General features: G+C 40.0%; 1 protein-coding gene across 2 annotated transcripts; it reads right to left on the bottom strand.

The window, feature by feature from the left end:
• Positions 1-3,072: 3,072 nt before the first annotated feature.
• Positions 3,073-23,939, bottom strand: castor2 (cytosolic arginine sensor for mTORC1 subunit 2). 2 transcript variants are annotated; one of them, XM_071506122.1, is made up of 10 exons: positions 23,901-23,939; positions 23,540-23,680; positions 18,278-18,348; positions 16,214-16,407; positions 12,280-12,412; positions 11,196-11,319; positions 9,748-9,858; positions 7,680-7,762; positions 6,342-6,436; positions 3,073-5,966 (listed from the first exon to the last, which is right to left on the bottom strand). In XM_071506122.1, the coding sequence occupies exons 2-10, from the start codon at positions 23,650-23,652 to the stop codon at positions 5,904-5,906; spliced, it is 987 nt and encodes a 328-aa protein (XP_071362223.1). In that variant the 5' UTR covers positions 23,653-23,680; positions 23,901-23,939; the 3' UTR covers positions 3,073-5,903. The 2 variants fall into 2 exon arrangements, with proteins under 2 accessions (XP_071362223.1, XP_071362222.1); XM_071506121.1 differs by having other exon boundaries at positions 23,540-23,923.
• Positions 23,940-24,339: the final 400 nt, after the last annotated feature.

Raw genomic sequence — 24,339 nt, 5'->3', positions numbered from 1 at the left:
GGAAACTTTAATCCATTTTCAACAAAGCCTTTTGATGTTTTGAATCAGTTCTCAAGCCTCCTGTTACACCTGAATGCCTCATTCCCATCATTTACATTAAATTGATGTGTTGCCTCTATAACAATCCCAATTCCAGATCCTCTCATTAGATTTTACTGGAGCTTTCAACTGTATCACAGTAAGTATGTTTCCTTCCACCTGTATTTTAAAGTTTAAACACTGAAAAAATGTGTGTGGACTGTAACATTTCTCTAAATAACAAAACTAAACAAACATAAATGCCACATTTATGTCACCATTTCTACTTTGTTTTTGTTCCTCTGACTTTTTTATTTGAATCACCTTTAATAATGTTGCTTCCTCTTCTTCTGCAGTGTTGTGATGGCGCCTGACTGGGGAATCGGAGCCACCAATTTTTCTCTCGATTAACCATAAGTGAGGCAGTGGATGGAAATGCACATTAAATTGCATTTTCTTTTGCTGTTTCTGTAAATAAGATACAAATCTGAGCTACATTTGGCTGCTGCCTCCTTCAGTGGAGTGGGGGTTTTTCTCAGTGCTCATGGAGCTGGATATGCTGAAGTTGATATTCAGTGAATTGTATGAATGTGTCTACAGCATTAAAAAGTTAAGGTTACTCCATCCACTGGTGAAGATCATGTGATTATGGGTGAAGGGTGAAGGGAAGGCCAGTCTAGAATGAGTTTTCATGCTTGGTTGACAGAAATCTTGTGACCCCAGTGAGGAGTTCATGATGACTTGAGTGTGACGCAGGAAAACCTGTTGTTGTTGATATCCTACCATCCTTGTAACTCAACAGAATGCGAATTGATCAAGCAGGGTGAAGTGATGCTCCTCTACTCGCTGCTCCACTGGAGTTTGGACTTGTAACTTAAATTGTAGTGAGTGAGAACCGAGCCGTGAGCAAAGACCTTTCCTGACAAGCCAGTGAGCCGCAGAGTTGAACTGCAGGGGGATTATGTAAGAAGAAAGATGATCGTAAGGGGAAACACTAACATACCATGTCTGCTCCTTTAACCCTGCTCTGCAGAGAGCGTTTCTGCAGCTGGAGCGGCCCTCCTCCTTCTCCTCCTCCTCCCTGAAGTGAGCTGAAGCGGACAAAAGGTGGCGTGTGGAGGCACCCGCGCAGGGATACAAGGACCTGGCTGTTCTCGGCTTTGTTTACTCAGGTCAGATAATACAGACAACTGATATACCTGCAGTCTTCCCTGCTGTCCTCCATTTGCTGCAGGCTGGAGCTGGAGGGAGGTGGATCACAGGAGTCCAGTCCAGCAGTGAGGACGCCGGCAGAAGGGCAGGTGTGTGTACTGAATGTGCATCTTCACACTGAAGTTACACCTCAGATTACATCAGCACTACATCAGTCAAACCCCACCAGTGGCTCCTGGAGGCTGCAGTTACTCTGCACAATATGAAAGTGTTGAACAGGATGAGCAAGACACAGATTTTGATTGATCTGGTTGAAAGTTTTGCTGTTAGGAGCAAGTCCAGAGGGGCATTTGAGCAAGAATAATAAACCTTTGAGAGAAGAAATCGCACATTTCTTGTTTTACAAATGAAAAGATAAACTCGTAATGGATAAAACAAACTCTTCCTCAGTTCAGTGCTCTCAGGGGTTTTGCAGCTACAGCCTCACTTGCTCTGGTATGACCAGAAGCTTATGGACAATGACAGAAAACTGGAGAATCATCATCATAAAGACATTTTATGACTCATTGCTACTTGTGTTACTGTTACAATGCGTTTTAACTTTATGACTCTGCCACTTGCGGTGACAGTGTCTGCTGTGCAAACCTTAAGGCTTTTGTTTCACAGCATGAGGAGTAACACACACAATGACAAGTTTCAAAACATCTGCACCCAGTGTTTTCTGTGTGATCCCATGAACAGGCAGCATTGTGACTTGGTTCCTCATCATGGTTCCAGGTCTGAACCATTACGTGATGACGGATTAGTACACATTGGTGATGTGCTGAAGTCGGCTTCCCCATTACCTAAGCCCTATCCCAGACTATTTATCTCCACGACACTTGACCTTAACCCTCACCCTGATCACTTCTTCAGTCTATAAGCATTAATTTACAGGTTACATATTAGACTACGGCAGGAAAGTAGAGATTTTCTCCTCAGGTTGGTGTTAGAGAAGGACTGAATGCTCCCTCTGGAGACCACAAATTTCACATCAGTCAGATTATCATCAGATTATAATTCCTTTAAACACATGGGAATTACAGTTTTAGGGAAAAGGTTGAAGTATTGTCAAAAAGAATCAACCTCTGAGGACCATGACTATTCAGACCAAATTAAATTTAAATTGCATCATTATTTTTCACAACCACCACAGCAAAGATCAGGTGGTCATCTCTGTCACACCAATTTGCACAATTCTGTACATTTAATGATTCTATTTAGTAGCTTGAAAAAAAAAGTACCTATATTTTTAACTAATATATCTGTTATGATTATAAATATCACCTCAGAGAGTGTAGAAAGTGTCTCTTCACTCGTGGAAAACAAGTCCCTGTTGGTTTGATTCAGCACTGGTGTAACAAACATTGTCAGGGGAAGTGAAGGCATCATCACTGCTGCTGTTTGTGCTTGGCAGGTTATTATAGGCACGAGATGACTGGGCAGATGATCTTTCACATGCAATTTGTATTATGCTGTATTGTTTTTTTTCCCCATCTGTTACCAAACCTTGAAAATCCTACTACTGTTCCCTAACCATGGATCCAGCTCTGCTTGTTAGCTGATGATATTTGCAGAGTAGAAAATGGACCAATGCAAGTTGATATTCATGTTCCCGGATTATATTAAGTCAAAGATTATATTTCAGGCCAATGTTTTATTTTCAAATGCCAGAAAGTCTGATTCAATAATCTGATTCACAGTTAATCTGGATGCTCTGAGGACCGAATTGGGCAGAGACGTCCCCAGTTTACTGATTAAAGATCTCATCAGGAGCAAGTAAGCGGGAGAGGAAAATCCATGTTGGTAAGTAAAGCCAGTGAAAATGACACAAGGGTAAAAACCAAACACACGTCAAGCTCAAAAAAAAAGCTTGTTTATTTATTTTTTTCCACACAAGAAGCTCCAAATGAAAAGCTTTTAACATTCTCTTTGAAATGGAATCAGAAGAAATGTCGCCTTCCTCATGTATTAACACTGATAAATACAGGGTTTCTACTAATCAAGAGTGATCAGAAGAAAGGTTGCTGTTAGGTGCAAGGTATCATGAAAGAAAAAGAAGAAAAAAAAAGAAGAAAACATTATCACCAAATGCTTAAGACCAACAGAAATCTCCCCATCTGGACAGGATCTTTCTAAAGTAAATACCCTCCCCGTTTTCACATCATTACAGCAGGCCTGTGGGGGTGGGACCTGCATTAAAGTGCAGACTGGGGGCAGGGGAGGGGGCAGCTTCAAGACCTAAATGGACACCAGGGCTGTGACGGAAACGTTCCTTCCCCTGTGTGAACCGTAGCTTATGCTCAGCACACTTGCACTGTCATTACATTGTCAAAGTGGCTCAGTAATTTCTTACTACTGCAGATGCAAACATTTCCGTTATTGCATTTATTGTCAGGTTTTTACTGCGGGGTCACACTGTGAGCAACTCGATCATCAGGCCATGTAAAAGGACCAGAAACACTGACACCTCCATCAGATGCACATTTAAATGAAAACCATCGTGTTAAATAGTTATTGAAAATTAGCTGTGTGTTTCTGGAAAGTCACTGCTCCCAGAAAGTATTCGGCCAGAAAGAGAGCATGTGACTCTCCATAAAACCAAAATATGCCGATTTTATGTTTCTGTTTGTGTCAAGACTAAACAAACAAGATACAAGATGTTAATTAATAATTAAATTTTAGAGGTGCTCGTATGTATATTTTTGAGCTCTGGACAGAGCCAGGCTAACTGTTTCCCCTTGCTTCCAGTCTTTATGCTAAGCTAAGATAATCATATCATCTGAGAGTGGTATCAATTCTCTCATCTTACTCTCAGTAAAATAGTGAATAAGCAAATTTCAAAAAACGCAACAACAACTAATGATAATATCTTTATCAATTGATCTTAATGTGATCTATATGCAAGTATTGGGCAGAAATAGAAAGTGTTGAACAATCCATTGTAACATATCTGGGACTGAATGAAGCAAAGGGATCACAAACCTTTTTATAAAACCATTTTGTACTGTACCCATTGATAGATCCTGTTATAATGATATGATTTGTATGGTAATTATTTATTTTACTTCATTTTTTTCATGATATTAACAGTTTAATAGTGACAGTTGTTTTCTGCCCTGATGAACACTCTGTAAAGTCACAACTAGTTGTTTAGTGCCAGACTAAATATAGGCCATTAAGAACGTGTTTATTTTAGTGACTAATTGATATATTTTACGATTAATCAGTACAATACAAAAGTAGACTAAGAGTCTAAAGCAGCGCTTGTGTTTCTGTGTATTTGCTGTATTGCTCATCGTAAAGAAAACCAAATTGTACGATGGATAAAAAGTAAATTCAAAAGTTTGCTTTTGATTCTCTGTTTGATGCAGTTGTGGTGAAGTAAATGTAAAAATGGTAGTGGCTGATCTGGTAGTGGTTGCTTATATGCTAACAGTGCAATGTTACAGAAGCAGCTTATAAAGTCTACTATGCTAGTGTTGGTAGGTTTATGTGCTAAATAGCACTAAAAAGAAAGTTGAGCTGTTGGTGACATCATTAGTTTTGCAGGTATTTGGTCATAAACCAAAATATTAGACAATTGATGAATGCATCAGAGTTTACGCCAAATCATCTAGTTTCAATTTACTGTATCAAACAGGGAACAGGAAAAATATTTTTATCACCAAAATCTTTTAACCTAAAGGACAATTTCAATAATTATTAATTATTAATAATAATATCTTCAAAATTATCACAGATTAATTTTTCCACATCAAATAATCGTTTATTAAACTGATCTGAGTGCAGGCCGTAAGTCGGTGATCAATGCTGCATAAAGTGTGTTTGCTAGTTAAAGAATCAATTTAAAAACATCCAAGATTTGTCTGTTTAAAACAGCTGATTCTGTTTGACCCGTCGAGCAGGTTGCTCACAGTGTGAATGCATATAACAAATATCAAAGCACTAAAAGATTCATTCCTCAACAACATCTCGGATTCACTTCATGTTTCACCAGACTAAGCATCTGAATTTCACATCTAAGTCTGAAGGGACTCAGTCAGCTCATCGCTGTAATCAAAACACGTTCGACAGCTACTGAAAGCAAAAAAAACACCATATGACTCAACCAGGCTGTTTGTCATCGCTGGCCGCCTCCGACATCGTCTCCTTCAATTGCACACGTATAGTATTTTGACAAAGGCATCGGTTTAGGCATTCAAACATCTTGGCACTGAGAAAAATGACCTGTGGAAAAACCAAACAAAAACCAAAAAAAAAAAAAAAAAAGGAGAGCTTTATATATAATATTTCTTTCGTTTTTGAGAGTACATTCGTCATCCTTCCATGAGAGGAATTATGTAACTAATACAGTATGGTGCTCATGAGGGTCAGGGAGTGGGAAGAAGCAGCTTTAGAGAGGAAAAGAAACATATTCAGTCTGGTAAACTAAAGCATCAACTACCAGAGCAGGCAGTGGAGGGCATCGAGGAGGGGTGAGGGTAAAGAAAATGATCAAGTAACAAAGGCAATCCCCTATCGCACCGTCACACCCCATCCCACCAAACTCCACCCACACTCTGTGCTTAGATCCCTTCCTGCTATCAGAGCCGGTCCACAGTAGTCCGCTAATAAGCTCTTGGCACTTTTTGGACATGATAAACGTTTGAACGAAATGACTTTGAAAACGGTCGTTTCCGTGGTTTTTTCCTTCACTGCGCCGTGCTCTCGGTCCGCAGAGCTCCGATCACACTTTGGATGTTTTCTTCAGGAACCTGGAGAAGACACAAGGCTTTATAACCATCCGACAGCAGCATGGTGGAGCTGCAGTTAACTGGCTTTACTTTCACTTTTTTTAATCATCAATCGATTTGTCAATTAAATTTTTTTATTGGGTTGTCAATCAAAATTGTCTAGAGCCCAAAATAATGTCATCATATGTTTTGTTTTGTACAAAACGCAAAAAAAAATATTTACTATAATAAGACAAGAAAAAGCAGGAAATCCTCATAATTGAAAAACCTGGAACCATCAAATGTTTCTGCTTGAAAAAATAGTAATTGATTTGCAGCATAATATTATAAAACAGTTGCAGCTCTACAGCATATATGCAGGGTTGAATCAGAATTATTGGGAGGGGCCTTTCTTACCAGGGCGTGGTCAAACTTGAAGGTACTAATGTAGTAAGCTGGAATGTCAGCTGTTGCCAGGGGTTCTGATATCTGAGCCACGATACCACACTCATCTGCAGAAAAACAAAACAAACAAAAGCAACACAAACTGTTGCTGTAATTCATTCACTGTTTCACTGGCTGATTAATGAGCGGTGAGGCAGCACAGCAGCGGTTCCCAACCCACAGCCCTGTCAGATCAGCTCCCTTTCAGCAACGCCAGCTGTCAAATCAAATGCGTTCTTCTGAATAGATTTTCAACTGGATGTTATTTTAAACTGTTAATTGAAAGTGGGTATTGTTAAAATAATTATTTAATACAATGCAGTGTTTCTGGAATTGTGGGTTTTCAGAGGAGGTTTTTCCTTTTCTCTCTTTTCTTTTTTTGTTTCCTGGGGGTTTGATCAAACTTGCTGTTGAGCTGCTGCCACTTTGAGCAGCAGAGGTTGGATATTCCAACATTTATCCATCATTTTCAGCTTTTATCTAATTCAACTAGTGAAGCTCCTGGTCCCGATCCTGCACTTATACAGACATAGCAGCAGAAGATATGTTATCCAATGTTCCACAAGTGCAAACTCCAAAACTGACACGTTATTAATGTGGCATTTAGGGTAAATCATCATGACATTTGCACAACCTGAACTACGGAAGCACTGAAAAGCAAGTGAATTTTTTATTTATTTTGCCAGGAACATTTTTCAAATATTTTTCCTTCATCTGTGAAAACAGAATTTCACAGTCAAAAAAAAAACAACTTGCCTTTCAGAGCTTCTGTACTGAACATGTGTCACTTTAACATATTGAGAAAGTTACTCATGACTTAAACAGGGAATTGTTGTCAACTTTCTTCATTGAAAAACAAGTGCTGGTTACTTATGTTTAAATTCTAAACACTTGTATGAATTCCCTGCCTTAGCTGCCTCTTTGTAACACACAGGCAGGCAGAGCAAATTAACACCAGCAGAACAGATTTATTTTCAGAGTCATCACACCAACTCTGATCCTGACAGCTGAAAACAGTTGTTTAATTTGATGCTAACTGCTGCTGAGAGCTGGAGTCACTGCAGTCAATTCTCTGGAGGTGGGTTGGAAACAATGCATCAGAGCTGTGGACCGCACATGAAAACACCAAGCTCAGGTTGTGACGACGCTCTGCAGCATCTCTACCATCAATACTATCAATAATGTGTGTATTTATTTAACTGATACTGTGACAATAAACTGTGTCATCATATGACCTTGTACTGGCTACGTCTAACTATCCTTCTAGCAAAATAAAGTCAAACAAAACAAGACAATAAAAATGTCGCTCACCAAATCCTAAAGGTTGTCCTCCAATCCGAACCATTTTCCAAAGCTCACCAGAAGCACTGGTGAAGAGGACGTTGTTTGGAAACCTTTAAGAGAACAAAGGAATTAACAAATTAATGGTCAATACAGAAGTTTTTTTTTTTGTGTGTGTGTTTTTTTTTTTAAAGTATAAAAAGCAGTAAATAAATATTATAGTTTTGGTTTATGAGATAGAATAAAAATCTAAAAATTCAACTGAAATCAATTGTGATTTTTACATTTATTTCAATATTTTTTATTATTGAGCAAATAAAATATGTTGGGAGATGCATTATTCTAAGGTGGTTAGCCATAATGCTAACCTTGTAGTCACACCAGGTTATAAGCTTAAATCTGCTGATTCTGTAACTGAATCCACTGTATTAGTGAGATAGGATCTTATTTTGATGTAACTAGCAGTGGTGATGCACTTGCAGCTGACAGCTTGTTAACAAGTTTGTTGCTCTTTTCATCAAGTGGGAGACTGCGGTTGGTGTCAGAAATATTCCCAGACTCAGAATTATCAGTCCAGTCAGACGTTAATGGTTTTTGCCACTTGGCTGGTGGTAAATTACAGTTTAAATGATATGACGTGAACATTAGCCCCAGAGACTCTGAGTGGGTTTGCCGATGCGCATGTTTGACAGCTGCAGTGGCAAAGACCCCAAGACACAATGCAAACAGTCCTGTGCTGATAACTGTGGCTCACAAGCTGAGGTTTGTCAAAAGTAGTGCTCAGGAATACGGACAATAACATTTAGCATCGAAACTGACTCTGACATTTGCAGCTGTTTTTCAAATCTGCCACAACTGACTAATTAGCTATCCATCCTGCAAACTGACATTAGCAGAGCACCTGTTTCTTTGTTTGCCTAATGTGCAGAACGAAACATGTGCTACGTAGCACTTTAAAGTCTGTGGCCTTATTGTGTTGTGATGTTGCTGTTGTCTGCAGACACCGTTAGCTGGTGATACAAAGGCGATGTTTCAAAGGCAGCTCAAAACAAAAATTATTTCAATGGTCATGTGCAAACAATTTCTCTGCAGGCATTAATAAACAACCACAGCTCTCTGAGTGATTAATGCACAAACGGTCGATCATGAAACCAGAAACTATAAAATAGAAACTTCTCACTGACAGCACATCTGTGTCCTGCAGCAGAGAGAGATGCAGTTTCATTTCGGCTGGACTTCAACTCCTACAGTCAACATTAAATCAATAAATCATCTATTTTACATAAAGTTTCTGGGAGATTTTCACATTCAAGTGGTTGCCAACCAGTGCCTGACTCTACTTTAAAGCACCTCTTTGTTTTACTGTAGGTAACAAACGGCTGACCCCTGGCACAGTCGGTACAGACACTGTGTGGAAGTGCAGCACGAGAAGCTGACAATTAACCGTCCAGCAATGGAAGCCAAACACATGAAGAGCAGCAGGTAAATTCTGCTGCCACTGTCCAACCAGCTGCACTGCATCAGAGCCACCGTAAAGAGGAGGGAAATGGGTGACCTATTCCTTTAAGGCAACACATTAGGCCTTACATAAACGTGGGGACAAGGCTGACCTACATGCTGCACCAAGAAAATATGAACTTAAAAAAAACATAATGAAAGTTTGGTCCAATTATTACTTTACCTCCACATGGCTTAAAGTCATTACTGACCCATATAAAGGATAAATCAGTTATGAATGGACAGCGATGATCAGATGTGCTAATAGAGGAGCAGCCACATGGGATCTGCATCTGCTCAGGTTTCTTTAGTCCTCCTGCTTAATTAGAGTCTACTATGGCAAAGGGGTGGAGGGGGGCACAGCAGAGAATAAATGAGTCAGACCGAAAGCCACTGTGACTTAAGTACATCGTATATATCTAACTGCTGTTATTGCTTAGCAACAACCTAATCACTCCCTCAAACAACAATCAGAAATTTGTTCTCTCTGCACAAACATCATGCCCCAGCCTCGTCTGTCCTAAAAGGAAACAACATCTTGAAAGAACGAGTGTGGTTGTGTTGTTACTGTTGTATCACAGATGTTTTCTTCTACTCCAACCTTTGAGTTGTCTGTTCGTCCATGACCAGAGAGATGTAGCCCTCGATCAGGGAGAAGGAGAAGAAGCGGATGTGGCTGGAGTCCTCGCTGGACGCTCCAGGCTCTTTCGGTCTGGAAAAGGAAAGGACAACACCGCAGTGTGGTTGGACTGGTGATGCAGAAAACACACTTCCTGTATCCTGTGAGCAGCCCCACTAACAGTCATGTCTGGTTAAGTTCCATACATTTCATTACATTAAAGGTGAGAGCTTATGCTGGCTATGGATAGATTTTTAACCTTGACATGTAGCGTTTTATACAAGGGGATATAAAATAATCTGAAGGACACTATTTTACATCAGAAGCACAACAGGTCCAGGATGTTAGGTCCTGGGCTCACGGACTGTGTGGGCACCTCCACGCACCCCTGCTATTTTTGTTCATGTAGGTGCAGCAGTGCAAAGTGCAAAAGGTTGAGACTGAGGTGGAACACAGATAAATACATAGACTCTCAGCAGCTCACAACACTGGTCTGAAAACACAGAGACACATGACAACAGCAGCTCAACATATGAAAAGATGCTTCTCAAGAAAATCATGCTGTTGTCTGGACGGTGCAGAGCAGCAGGACACACGTCGTTCATACAACAATGATAGAAATAAACAGTTTTATTTATGTTTTAACTCTATCGTACGTCATAAATGGTCACATTATACCATAAAATGTGACGTGACAGCTTTTGCACCGTTATGCATTTCAAGAATAAAACAGAAAAACTCCACGTTTGCCAAAAAGAAAGTTGGAGAAGAGGTAATAACACACAGGATCAATGGAGGTGTGTGGGGTTATTTGTAGCGGCCTGGTCCATGGGATTTAAGGAAGGTTAACACAGCGGACAGTGGACTCTGAGGCAGCACTTCTCAAATCAGAGGCTGCAGATTTATTAACATTTGTGTCCTGCTGCCTTCAGATGGCAGCAGCTGAAGGAGAAGCTTTTCACACAGTGTAAAGCAGCTGTGGACAGCAGCTACTGTAAGAAACACTCATACTAATTCATAGATAAATGCAGAGAACCATAAATGCAATTCAGTTTATTGCATCACAGGAGTCCTGCTGCTAATGTGGCTAAAAGGCACTCTACTTCAAGTAATGTTAATTACTTTCAACACAACAACTACAAAAAAAAGCAAATGAGCTTCCTTGTTTGGTAGCTTGGAGATACAATTAAGTCCTAAAAAAAGCTGAAAACAAGGCAAACATGAGGAATATGTGAATAAATGTCTTTTGTTATTGTTCCTCTGTGGTTAATCTTCTCTCAGTTCAAGTGGGTTATTGTGGGTAACATCTAACAACTGACTCATGCATCCTTAAAAAGCTGCTTCATACAGTAAATCCCATAATTTCAGCTCAGAGTTGTCACACAAATAAAAAGCCTTTGTGTTTTAAAACAGTGCAAGCCGATTCTTACCCTCCGGAGTAAAACATGACGTCCATGAGCAGGGTGGCTACAGAGGGCAGTGTGTCTGGGTCCAGGCTGGTCACACAGAACATGTTGCTGGGACTGGATAAAGGGTGAATGATGGGACGGGGCACTGAAAAACAAAAAAGATAAAACAGCAGCAATGTGACTAAGGAGCACCTTAATAAAAGCTCTATATGGAAACAATGAGCATTAAGTCTCATCATATTTGTGAAAGCTGTTATGTCAAACTTCAAAACAAACATGTACAAGACGTCATATAAGTGCGTAGAAAATATAAAGTTTGATCATCTTCAAGGTCGAGGAGAAGCTGGTGAGTGACCCTGGTGCAAAGATTGTTTTGTGAAACAGCTTTTTCCAACTTTCAAGCTCTAAACAGATGTGATAAGAAGTGCAAACAATGTGTGCAGTGCCGGTCCACCGGGATTGGAGGTACCTCACGATTACAAAAACATTCCTAAACAAATTTACTACTTACTTTGGATTATGGTGTCAACTACAAACTGTGCAACTTAGTTTTGACTCATAGTTTCTGTACCAGTACAGACTGAACACATGAGTCTGAATACATCTAGCAAATACTTTGGACTTTTAAAGTTATGTTCTGGGCAGTTTTAGCCTTTAATGTGATAGGAACAGTCACTAAGGGACTGAGCCTGAGTGATATGCACTCTGCCCAGTTTGCCCCTCCAGCAAATACTTCTTATAAAATGCAATATGTGAGTACTGTGCTGCAATAAAATTTGAAAGGTAATCCACATTTGGTCATATGCAGAGAGTGTGATGCAAGGTGAATGCACACCCCGGGACAAGAACAATCCTAATGTAGGTGATGATGTTTATTCATAAGTGTAAATTACATTCAGTGAAATCTCTCAGCAAGAATTTTGATGCAGAACAGATGTTGATGTGTGGCTCGAACCAGTGTCGAGAACCACTCTGCTGTTTCAGTACATGCATCTTTACTGTGATATAGCATGAAAATATTTAGACTGTTTGTTTCCTGCATGTCATAATTTTTCTAAATATTGCTTCTATATAAAAAAATACAGACATAACTGTTTGCACCTACCAAGTTTTGGCTTTACAAATCCATTGGTGACTCCCAGATTGTGCGCAGCTACAGTCTCCCCGTTGACCACCCGAAGCAAAGTGAACTCGGAAGACAGCGTGTGCATGACCATCGGCAGGTCTCGCTCTCGAACCTGACGACAAAAACATAAACAAAAACAGACTTTTGTCAGAACGGCTCCAGAAACTGAGACTATTCATGTTTTGCACATAGAAGAGACACAGAGAGAAATTGTGTATTCTCAACACAGCTTGTAGCTGCAGTGTGAGTTTAACATAGGTGGAGAAAGTAAGAAGTATATCTGTGCCTCTGTTGCAATTCTTCATGTTCAGGCTGGTTTGAGGTCAGAGGCTGTTTACTGCAGCTTGCAGCTAATCAAGAGCAGAGCCTTCAGGGTCAGGTTTACCACAAGAACACAAACGGTGTAACACCGGCCTCAACAAGGCCGGGAGATACAGCAAGACAAGTTTACTTTGTGTAGAACCTGTCAAACACAGCCGTAACTCAAAGTGCTGAAGAAACGCATTATGTTCATCAGAGCAACATTTAAAAACACAATGAAGAGGAAAATGAAATCTTTTCAAGCAGAACGGAGTGAAATACAATAAAATAAAATACAAACAGACCAAGACAATTAAACGTCATTACAGTGCTGAAATAAACTGAATCTGTCTGAAGTTACAGGAGAAACAGTTTTGAATTTAGTTTTGTCACCAAAGTAAAGGTACATTTAGAATCAAAATTATTTTCCTAAAACAATGAAATTTAATTCCATCATGAGCATTTTTCATTTTATACGCATCATAGCTTCTAATGTGTCTTATGTACAGGTGGAAACTGAAGGTCGAAATATTCAGATTCATCCTCAGGGAACCTTAGATTTATATTCATGGAAATCACTTTTGGAGATTTCTTGTCTCGGAGCAAAGTGGTGACAGCAGAGCTGGAGAAATATTTACATCAAATTTCACCACAGTCGGGCCAGTCGTCTCACTGTGGACGCAGAGCTGCACAGACAAGTGGATGGAAGAAAGGACAGACTGACGGATTGTTACATCAACCCTCTCTGTCACTGACGGGTGGAATAATGCACCATGGGAAAGTAAATGACAGTAAATGTTTAATATTATTTACTCATTTATTATTGTGAAGAATTCTGTAAACTGTCTCCATACTATTTCAATATTTGCCAATATAGTCTTACGCCTGTCTGGAGCCTGATTAAGACGTCTCCAGTCCCGACAGATGAAGTGAAGAGTAAATCAGGACTTTACAGTTGGAGTTATTGCATTTAAGTTTACTGATGAGCTGCTGTTTGTGATCCAACCAACAATCTGTGAAGTTGTGTTTCTTTTTTGTTGTTCTTTTCTGTGCTGTGCCTGATAACTTGTAGCACTGACAGTGTTTTTGTCTGCAAACTGCTGTATTAAGGGAGTGTGTGGTTGATTGTGGGGGTGGAAATGACAATTTCCAATTTCTCAATGAGTGAGATTTATAAAAATGAATCGTGTACGCACCTGTTTATAATTCTGACAAAAAGAAAGTGTAAGTATATTTCTGGTTTGGTGCGTACACATAGTTTTAGTCATGAATCTACTACAGTTTTAAGCGTCTGGCCCCAGATGTCTACAGAACACCTTGAAATGTTACAGAGGTCATTTAGACAAAAAGCTCTATGAAGTAAACCAGACTGTTTCAAAGGGTTAAACATTTCATAAATTATGTAGTTATTATTTAAAAAACATGATTGTAACGATATTAATTAATTTTGCAGTACAGTCTCGTTTGTAATCCATTGGCTTTTCATAATAAAAATACTTTTTTCAAATGGCAACTGAAGTTACTGTAAAACTGTGAGCAGTTAATACAACACAGATTTTTTATTTAGTTGTCATGCAGCTCCGAACCTGGTGACCGAGCCGTGTTCATCGACAGGAGATTCATTTTGACCTGAATCAATAGATGAAGCCTTTGTTGTCTCTCAACAAAATCTATTGTTCTTGATACAGAGGTGGAGCTGGTGAAGTACATTTACATTGGAGTTAGTTATTAGAGTGTTTCTTTATCCAGGGTGAATGTTTCTGTGTGTGTGTGTGTGTGTGTGTGTGTGTGTGTGTGGAGGGTAAAGTTGGGTGTGTAGCTGCTCTGAGCGGCTTGCCTCAGTCTGGATACTTATGGCTCCGTCTAAATGAGTGCATTCATCATTTGGGTCAGGCTTTACCGCTTTATGTAACACAAAAGATCCTAACAGTGGAAAAAACACACACACACACACACACACACACACACACACACACACACACACACACACACACACACACACACACACACACACACACACACACACACACACACACATCTTAAGCTGGTTTGCTCAGAGATTCTGTAACACAATCCGACACAGTGTGAGTAGAGGATGGGTGGTGGGTGTGGGCGACTGGGTGAAGGCGGCAGGTTTTTGCCTCGTTTTATCTGATACACCAGTAATTAGGATTGTGGGCAGGAGCAGCCGGTGTCGAGACAGGAAACAGGCCCGGGTATGATACCTGGGATTCCAGAAAGAGGCTGAGCTGCTGATCCCTCTTTACGTAACAGATTACCAGCATCGACACAGGGTTTGTTTTTTTTTTTTCTTTCATTTTCATAAACATGCCAGAGCTGCTCAGCAGACCTTGTTTTTCCGCTAAAGCAAGGCAATAAAAAAAAAAAAAAAGACTCCCTGTGCCCAAATATGCTTCAGTATGAGCGAGGATTTCTTCCTAAATCGAAGGAAGTGAGGCTGTGGAGGGGACGTTATATCCAAGGTTATTGCTTTTTCATGTCGGGCATGTGGCCGTAAACTGCCGTGTTGCCAGTGGTTACATAATAGACAAATAAAAAGCAGTGCTGCCAGCTCTTAAACAGATATGATTGGCTTTCAAACTGCCTTCGATGACAAATGTGAAGTGAAACAAAACAAGAAACTTGGCTTTAAGTTCTGATCAAATTTGTCCAAGGTTGTATTGCATTGCATTATTTGCTATTGTTTGGCAAAGTGGATTTTCTTCTTGGTCTAGTTTTGTTTTGTTGATTCACTCAATTGATTTATTATTAAATGTAAATGTTAAATCACCCCTGCAAAAATGTATAATAATATGTGACTGTAGATGATCATCTTAAACCTCTTAAATAATTCTTAAGATTTTAATGAAATCAAACCTGTCTTTAATAATGTTCATGGTCTCCTCTGTGATATCCAACAGTTTTCATTGTTAGTGGGATTCAAATTATCTCCACATACACACACACACACAGAAGGGAGTTACAGGAAATGATGCATGTATATAAGTGGGTGTTACTGTTTGTAATTTCATCTATAAGATAAAAACCTCAGACTTTACTGTTCTCTCTCCTACAGCTGCACCAAAGCTTCACATTAAAAGCATTCAACCGGCGAAACGTGGGATGGCCTTTATTGTGAAGCAGCCTCAAGAATATTGTATTATTTCATCCATTATAAAGCACACACAGTTATCAGTGAACACACAGAGGCGCAGTGGACACCCGAAACTTTCAATTACAACTGCACTGTCATTTTTATTCTCTGGTTTTATCTGTTTTATTCTATTTCAGCATTTTTTTTTTCTTTATTTCACTCTTTAAATCCAATTTAAATGTGTCTTTTATATTTCCTGGGTTTCTTTAATATCTTGTCTCAGTGCCTTTTATGTCTTATGAAGTGCCCTTTGAGTTGCCTTGTTGTTAAAAGATGCTGTACATAGATATATAAACTTATGCTGCCTTGTCTTTCAAGCCTGCAGGACATAATGAGACCAACTCTAATTAATTCTGGGACCTGGTTCAACCTGTGATGCACATGTTTTCTATCTACTGATCATGTTGCAGATGTTTCATGACACAGAAGTAGTAGTGGAACGCAGTCATCCACACTCACCAGAATGAAGTCCGTCTGATACGTCGACAGCATGAAAACAGAGATGTTGTGGTCGGCCAGCGGCGCGATGACTGATTTGGCGATTTTGGTGACTCCGATGGGCTGCGAATTGGAAGCGTTGCCACCTCCGGACACCACGTTAAGCGCCAACCATGTGGCATCAGCAACACTGATGTGCTCCGACTGTGGCAGCTCTGGGAAAGGACAGACAGTCGTGTCAGAGAGAGGTGGAGTGGACGAACACGTCTGTAGCCGCTCTGTCACAAAACTCACCAACAAACCTCGAGAAGAGGAGATTTCTACTTACACACAACACAAAGAAAGATGTATCACACAGGCTGTAACACACAGTTGTGTTTATAATGCACAACAGGGACTTAACCTGAAGCCAGTTATGAAACTATTTACTGTAGCTGTTTAAACATCTGGTGTCTGCTGCCTCTTTCCTGGAAAAAATGCTCAGGTGACAGAAAAGACACTGGGTACGTAAAGAGAGCAATGAGTAAAGACTGTTCCTCATTTTTTATGTCTTCTAGTTCCTGTTTTTCCATCTTTAGTGCTGATACATTTGTTTTAAGAAATACTGAGCACTGTTTCTGATGCTGTAAACACCTGGAATTATGGGAAATACAATATTATTTCTCCACCTCATGTTAGAGTCAGAGACAGAGCAGCAGAACCAGACTGTGTCCTGGTAAATTCCTGTCTAGACGGTGGAGCTTACTCCTGTTTGACTAAACTGAGCAGGAATGAAAGATACAGTCAAAGAAAAAAAACATACAGAAACTTATATTTAATACTATGTAACTGTGGGGAGAAGAAACAGAACATTGTTCATCTTACAAATGAAAAATAAAGGGAATAAGAAAGAGACTGAGGGGTTTTGCTGCTGCAGCTGTACTGGGAGGTGGAGAAATGACCAGTAGCGTGTGGTGGCTATTCTTTAATGTCTTGAGCAGATGTTACTGAGTCAGTTTACTGACTTGATGACTCCTCTTCTCCAGCTACTGTAAAACCACATTGTTTCACTCGTCATCTTTGTGGCTTTAACTGACAAATGATCTCAGTGGAATTCAGAGCAGAGACACCAACTCAGTCAAAATAATGAATCTCACAGGTTACGCTGGTTAGAGCGGCAGTAATTAGGTGAATAATTAATAAGATGATTGAAAGAAAATGAAACTGTAACAACCTTCAGTCATTTTTCAAATGCCAAATATTTGCTGGTTCCAGCTTCTCGCAAACAAACAAGAGGAAGTCCTTACTGCTTTTATCATACGATAGTAAATTAAATAACTTTTGGTTCTAAAATGTTGTTCTAATAAAACAGGTAATTTAAAGACATCGCTCTGGGAGGTTGTTGAGTGCATTTTTTTTGAATGACTTTTGAGGATTAATCAAGAAAATAATCCCCAGATTAATCAATAACGATTATAATTGTTAGTTGCAGCCCTAATACTTTCAATCTAATAGCATTGTACTAATTGTACCACAAGCTTTTAATATCAACAACATCTTAGCTGCCTCATTAGCTAAACTCACCTTCAGTGTAGTCTATGTGCTTTAAATGGATACAGTGACTGATGCTCAATGCTCAGGCTTAATTGTCCCTTATACATATGCATGTGGACATAAGGTTTACATACATTTAAATATATTTTTCTCTTCTCTTTTGGAAGTTTCAGAGACTGATATCCACCACAGTCCGGTTCAGTTTCATGGTTCAGCTTCAGTAGAGAACCGGCCCTATCAGACTGAGAGCCAGTCACCAGTAGAAAATACCTGAGCCAGTTATGCAACAAATAGCCTGTGGTCTCCAGGGTAACCAAGGAGGGTCACCCTGGAAAAGGGTGTGTAATGACATGGATTCACTCACTCAGCCAACCACAAAACACAGCGAGCGGCAGCTTGGCCTCACATCCATAATGACAAAGTGTGCTCAAACATTGGCAGCCGAAGCTACGCGGTGGTGGAGCGGCTCAGAGATTGCACAATGTGATCTCTCCCTGCCGCCCGATCTATGGTTGCCACAGTGACTTTAAAGATCCGCGAAGTGAGGCCCACCTTTGAAGCCCTCCTCATCGACGATAATGGTGTAGTCCTCCGGAGTCTCCGTCAAACTGAAGAACTTGCATCTGCACAGGAGAGAGAGAGAGAGGAGAGATCAAGTAGATGAATCCATGATTAAGAAAAAAGAAATGTGGACAAAGCTTGACTAATGCCTCAGTTCAGTCTAACAGGCACTGACTCCTTCACCTCTGCTGCTCCCTGAGGCGTTCACAACACACAGTCTGTTTGCAGAAATAAGGAGACAGGTTCACACGAAAGAGCAGAGACCGACACAACGCTGCGTCTGACTTACCATTTTATATTGAATATCGGGCTCATAACCAAATCATCAATAAAGCACAGTGCTGCTCTGCCTCCAATACAAACCTCCCCACACAATGGAGGGCAAATCTTACTGTGAGAGGAATCTCAGAGATCAGGAGACGTTTTTAAAAAGACAAACACGCAGCTGATACACCCCGATATCAGATTTACCTCGATAACAACACTGGTGCTGAAGAGCAGTTTCCACTGCACACATTAGACTGTGAGGAGTTCAAACTGTCAAGCGCAGAGGGCTGGTGTGGGCAGATCTCTCATCACACAGATCCTGATATTTTATTTCATTGAAGATCTTGTGTTTACTCAACATTTAACATTAAAAGTTTGACGTCTTTTGTCAGGCTTTTGTAGAAAAAGTTTTATATTTCCAACAGTATCTTTGAAAAATATTTCAAATGACACCCACCAATGTTTCTGTGTTTCTGATCAAATGACAGAATCCACTTTGTTAGGTTTCACCCTTTTCTAAAATACTGTACAATATAATTATCCTTCGTTTGTTTGGCTGAAATCCAAGTGTCAAGATTTAATTCACCAAACTAAAAATGTTCTAAAAAGGTTGCTTAGAAAAGAAAATCAGCTTGAAATGACGACCTGCAGACTCTCTGAAGCACAAAGAAAGCGGTGCACTGGAAAAACACCATGCACCACACTCCTGTGATAATCACATTCTTTACAGGCCAGCCACCGAATGCTCGCACTTCATATTTGGTTGTAAGGTGTGAACAGCAGCAGGGGAACAACACAAAGGCTGTCCGCCGGGCTCTCTATGGAAACGGCAGCATTTCCTCTTGGAATCAAATGAGCTGTCAAGTGTCACTTTGACTTGCAGTGTGTTATGTAGATGTAGGACATTAGGATGATGAGCACTGGATTTTTTTTTGTCTCGTGCCTGGGCTGATAATCACGATCGTGTCATGATGAGCGCTGCTTAACGACTTACTTTATTCTTTGACAGCGTCTTTCCGGATCAACAATGAAACAGCGAATCACTGCAGAGATTCAGTGCAGGACCCGACACTGAGCATTTAGCCTGCATGTCTATGCAAGGACCTCACATAGAGTATTTCGACCCCGCTCACATCGTCCACAAAAACCCAGAAAAATCACTGCAAACATGTTCGTACAAACTCACAAAACAGTCATTCAGTCTGAGACCAGATGTAACAGATGTGAGAACAGCTGATGTAAGTGAACAAGCTGCATTTATCCGATACGTGTTGTCATGAGGAAAATATCTTCATATCTTCAAATCGAAATGTTAAATGAGTTTAACTTCTGTTCCCTGAAGAAGAGGAATGAGGTACAAAACATTAAAGTAGCAGTGTGATACACCACACCTCACCTGTCGTACCCAGGGAATCGACTTAAGGCTGAGCGTCTATATTTATGACTTGGACACTGAGATGCATCTGCGGCATCGAGTATCAAAAAGTATCTGAAGTTGGAGTCAAATGTTTGATCAGAGTCTGAGGCTTATTTACTCTTTGATACGATATTTCATGTTTTATTTTACGAAACTCTTTTTCAATCTTTTGATTATATTCGATAAAAAACAGGTGCTTAAGTTGCAGTAACGTTTTGGACATCTGGTGGCAGAGGAACAAGCTGAAAATACATCGCTGACTTGCACAATCACCTCCTGAAGTCGTTAGCAAACAGTAGCTTATTAGGCAAGACAAGTTTATTTATAAAGCACCATTCAGACACCAGGCAGATCAAAGTGCTTTACGGAGGCATGAAAGTACATTAAAATTGGAATATTAAAAAGTAATTTGAATAAATAAAAGACAAATATTTGAATAAGTCATTTTAAAAGAAGTGCTGCAGTGATAAGAGGCAATAAAAACGGTGAAGGATGTGATTAATTGATGAGCTGCAGCAACTAAAAGCTGCTTCATCGCTGCTATTAACACTTCCAGCAGACATGGAGAAACATTAGTTTTCATTTGGAGTCAAGTGCTGACCACCTAATGGATCTCAAAAAATATCCTACAACTACTTCCACTGCTACTACTACTACTAGATATTTCACTATATTCACTGGTTGCTCACCAACGGTGTCTGTCAGTAATTTGGTGATGCAGGTTTATCAGAGCTCCTGCAGGCTGATAAGAGCTTTGTTTGTTGGCTGGAAAACCAAAACAATGAGCTAAAAGAGGCTAAAACACTCTGTAGGCTTGTCACCTTTCACATTATCATTTGATTCACTTTTTATCTATAGATATTGATCAGTACTATTCTAACACTGATGCACTGAGCAGATTGATATTTATGCAAAAAAACAAAACAAAAGTTGATATTCCCCTAAATAAGGCCCTGAAAGAAGAACTGCATCTGGGCCAGTGCATCAGTATTGTGTTGGTACTGAAACTCAGGGACTGTAATGGCGAAGTTTTTCAAATGGTTCTCAGCATTATTTATATTTGAAGACATATTTCCAGTAGACAATTGTGCATCCAAATCAAATCAGAGCATCCTGGGTTTTAATTCTTCCTCTAAAGAAACGCCTGAAGCATGGTTTAAGTTTTCCTGTATTCCTAATTTTTCATCTTTGTGCTTCATTTTCTGTGTTTTTCTTAAATCAACATCAGTGAGTTGGTGCGAATCCATGGAAAAATTGACAAGACAGATAAGATGAGACGTCTGATGATAAAAAATGTAAAAAAAAAAAAAAAAACTGCAGAAAAATGAACTGGAGTAAAACAAATCAACACCTTAACACACCAATTCAACACTTAAGCACGCACACATAATTTGTTCATTGGAGACAGGAGGCACAACAAAACACTCAATGTAAGATGAAAGTATACGGTTGAGGGGGCTCATCAAGGGGGAGGCACTAAAGTTAGCAAAGTTGTTGCTTTCACAGCATAAGGAGGAGAGAGGAAACTAGCTGCAAACCCAGTGCCATCAAAGGGACTCTCGTGTTCTGCAGTCAAATGATATGAAGTTACTCAATCATTAATGAACGGCTGCCATGACCACGCAAACATCCAGCCTCAGACAAGGTGCTCCACGTCAGAGAAAAACTGCCCCAAACACCAGATCTTGTGTGGAGCTAAGCCTGGGAAAACTTGACAGAGCCTCTCAGGGTGCGAGTTCATCCGATCAAAGAAAAACAGCCTTTCATTTGTTTTTCTTACTTCTCTGTCTCTGAATTTCCTGACATTTCCAACTTCCTTTAACAAAAATGATGCTCATATATTCATAGTGTTTAACTGGCACGAAAACCCAGAGAAAGACAAACTCAACACGCAAAGCCAAAGTTGCAGGGACTACAAAGCCAATTGTTTACAGCTACCAGTTTACTTGTTAACACCCAAATCCAGACATGAAAACCTGTTAAACCAGCTATGAAACCAACACACAGGCTGGACATAGACAGTAAATGTAACACACACACTGTGGACTTGGACATGGTCTGAGACCAGCTCCTTGAATGCATCATTTTTATGTCCCCTGCGAAAGGTTAGCAAAGGCAATATCTGCATTTTGCTACAAGATCAACTGTTATTGGACATTAAACACAGGTCAAATGGACGTGTCTTTGTCTGATATTCACTGTTATTATTGACGTCTTCATTTCTACATATTTACATCAGAGCTCAGTGATAACGAGCCTGAAATGCCCCATGAGGAACAAGGACAAAGGGGTTTTTTACTTATTTAGCAGTTGCTCATGACTGGGAATAACAAAGCTGCAGTAATGTGGCTTAAAAACAACAGCACATCTATCATGTGTTTACTTCCTCACTTACATCAACACAGTAAGTTCTGCCTCTCGTGGTTTGAGACAAATATCATGGAGCCAAAAGCTGCTTTAAAAAGAAACGACACGACGTGGTTACAAGAGAACAAGGTGATGACCCAGAGTGTGTATCTGTTATCAAACATGGGACACGTCCAAACAAGAGGAGGTGAAAGCGATGAAATGATGTTGTCGAGCTCAACAGAGCAACTATTTAGATAGTTGCTTTATCTTTTATGTCATTTTTTCAAGCAAAAATATGAAAGATTCTCCGTTCCCTGCCTCTCCAGTGTAAAGGATTTGCTGCTTTTCTCTGCTTTATAACCACTGTAAACTCATCAACACCAACTTGGTCTACCATGTTTGTTTTTTTTGTGACATTTTAGAATCAAGAACAATCTGCACACGAATTGACAGTGATAATGATCATTAGTCAAATCCAGAGGGTAATTTTGACTACATCATGTAATGAGTAATCTGCAAACTGTGTTTTATCAGTAGCTTCTCCTCCTCAGGACAGAGGCTCAGCTGATCACCAGTTCACCTAATGACTGACTTATCCTGTTGTAAAGCAGCCAGGGAGTGTCAGTGAAGTGAACTCATTTGCTTAGGCTAATATTATATTAATAGACTGTGGTGGTGGTGGTAATAAAAAACTGCACAACAGAGCTGACAAGTGCACAGGCCTGCTGTTGTGCCACTGGCTGGGCTATTTAAATGAAAGTTTCCTGAGGGGGAATGGCAGAGAATATGCACTTACAAGTTATAATAGATAGAGGTACAAACAGGCTGCACACACACACACACACACACACACACACTGGCGTCGACCCAGCTACAGATGGCACAAAGCTACAAAATGACACTACAGAACAAGGATAGGCCTGGAAACTGGTGGCAGAGACCAAACACACACGGCTGCTCTCAGAATAACACAGCGACTCCTGCAGTAACACAAACTGCACAGAAACTGCAGCACAAAAGCAAAACAACACCCATGCTTTTTGTTTGTTTGTTTGTTTGTTTTTTTAACACAAGCACACATGTAGGTGCAGCCGCCGGCGTTAGTTTGCTGTGGTGTTAACAACAGCGGTGCCCCGACAGTAAACACGTCCAGCGCAGAGGAGCTACATGAATGACACTGTAAATTTCCACACAGATCGCAGGTCCGTGAAGTTACCTACCGTGTTTTGGAGGCCAGGAAGGCGAGTTTGATTAATCCGTGAGTGCAAACCTGGATCCCCTCCTTCTCTATACTCGCCACTTTCAAGCTGTGCTCTAAAATATGAAGCTCCATCTTTTACGTCTTCTCATTTGAGGAGCGACTAAAATGTGGGGAGAGAAAAAAAAAAAAAAAAAAAAAAAAAAAAATACCTAAAGATACTTTCAAATAAGATGCATAAATAAATAAATACACACTCCCGCAGCGCGCACGCACACACACACACACACACACACGCACACACACGGCAGGCTAAGGCGTTTTAAATAGAGAGAAAGAAAGAGGGAGGCAGGAATAAAGAAAGCAAAGAGGTGAAGACGGACCTGCTGTCAAACCTGCGACGGAACCGCACTCACTTCCGGCGGGCGGTTTTCAAAATAAAAGCCCACAACACAAGCTAGGGAACATTCATTGGAGGAAACACTGGAGTCTTTACACATCTTTACATTGTATTTGAGTCACCGACCGAAGTGATGGACATTTTTGACTATATTCTGACATTTTATAGCCCAAAAGATTAACTGATTATAATCAATAGATTAATCAACAATCGAAGCAACTGTTTGTAAGAGGCCCATCTGAATTACTTCACAATAAATGATTATAATGGCTCTGTTTTATGTCCATTGAGTTGAAAGGTGGTGTATATCTAGTGGCTTATTTTGTATAATACAGTGAACATATAAAATAAGGAGTGATATCAGTGTAGAAACATAGTGAAACAACATTTAGACCTCGTACTGGTAAATGAAACGGTACCAA

Source organism: Trachinotus anak, unplaced genomic scaffold (assembly GCF_046630095.1).
Source record: "Trachinotus anak isolate AG129_WGS33_773 ecotype Australia unplaced genomic scaffold, CSIRO_AGI_Tana_v1 ptg000020l, whole genome shotgun sequence".
Lineage (NCBI taxonomy): Eukaryota > Metazoa > Chordata > Actinopteri > Carangiformes > Carangidae > Trachinotus > Trachinotus anak.
This window is presented reverse-complemented; position numbering and strand designations above follow the sequence as displayed.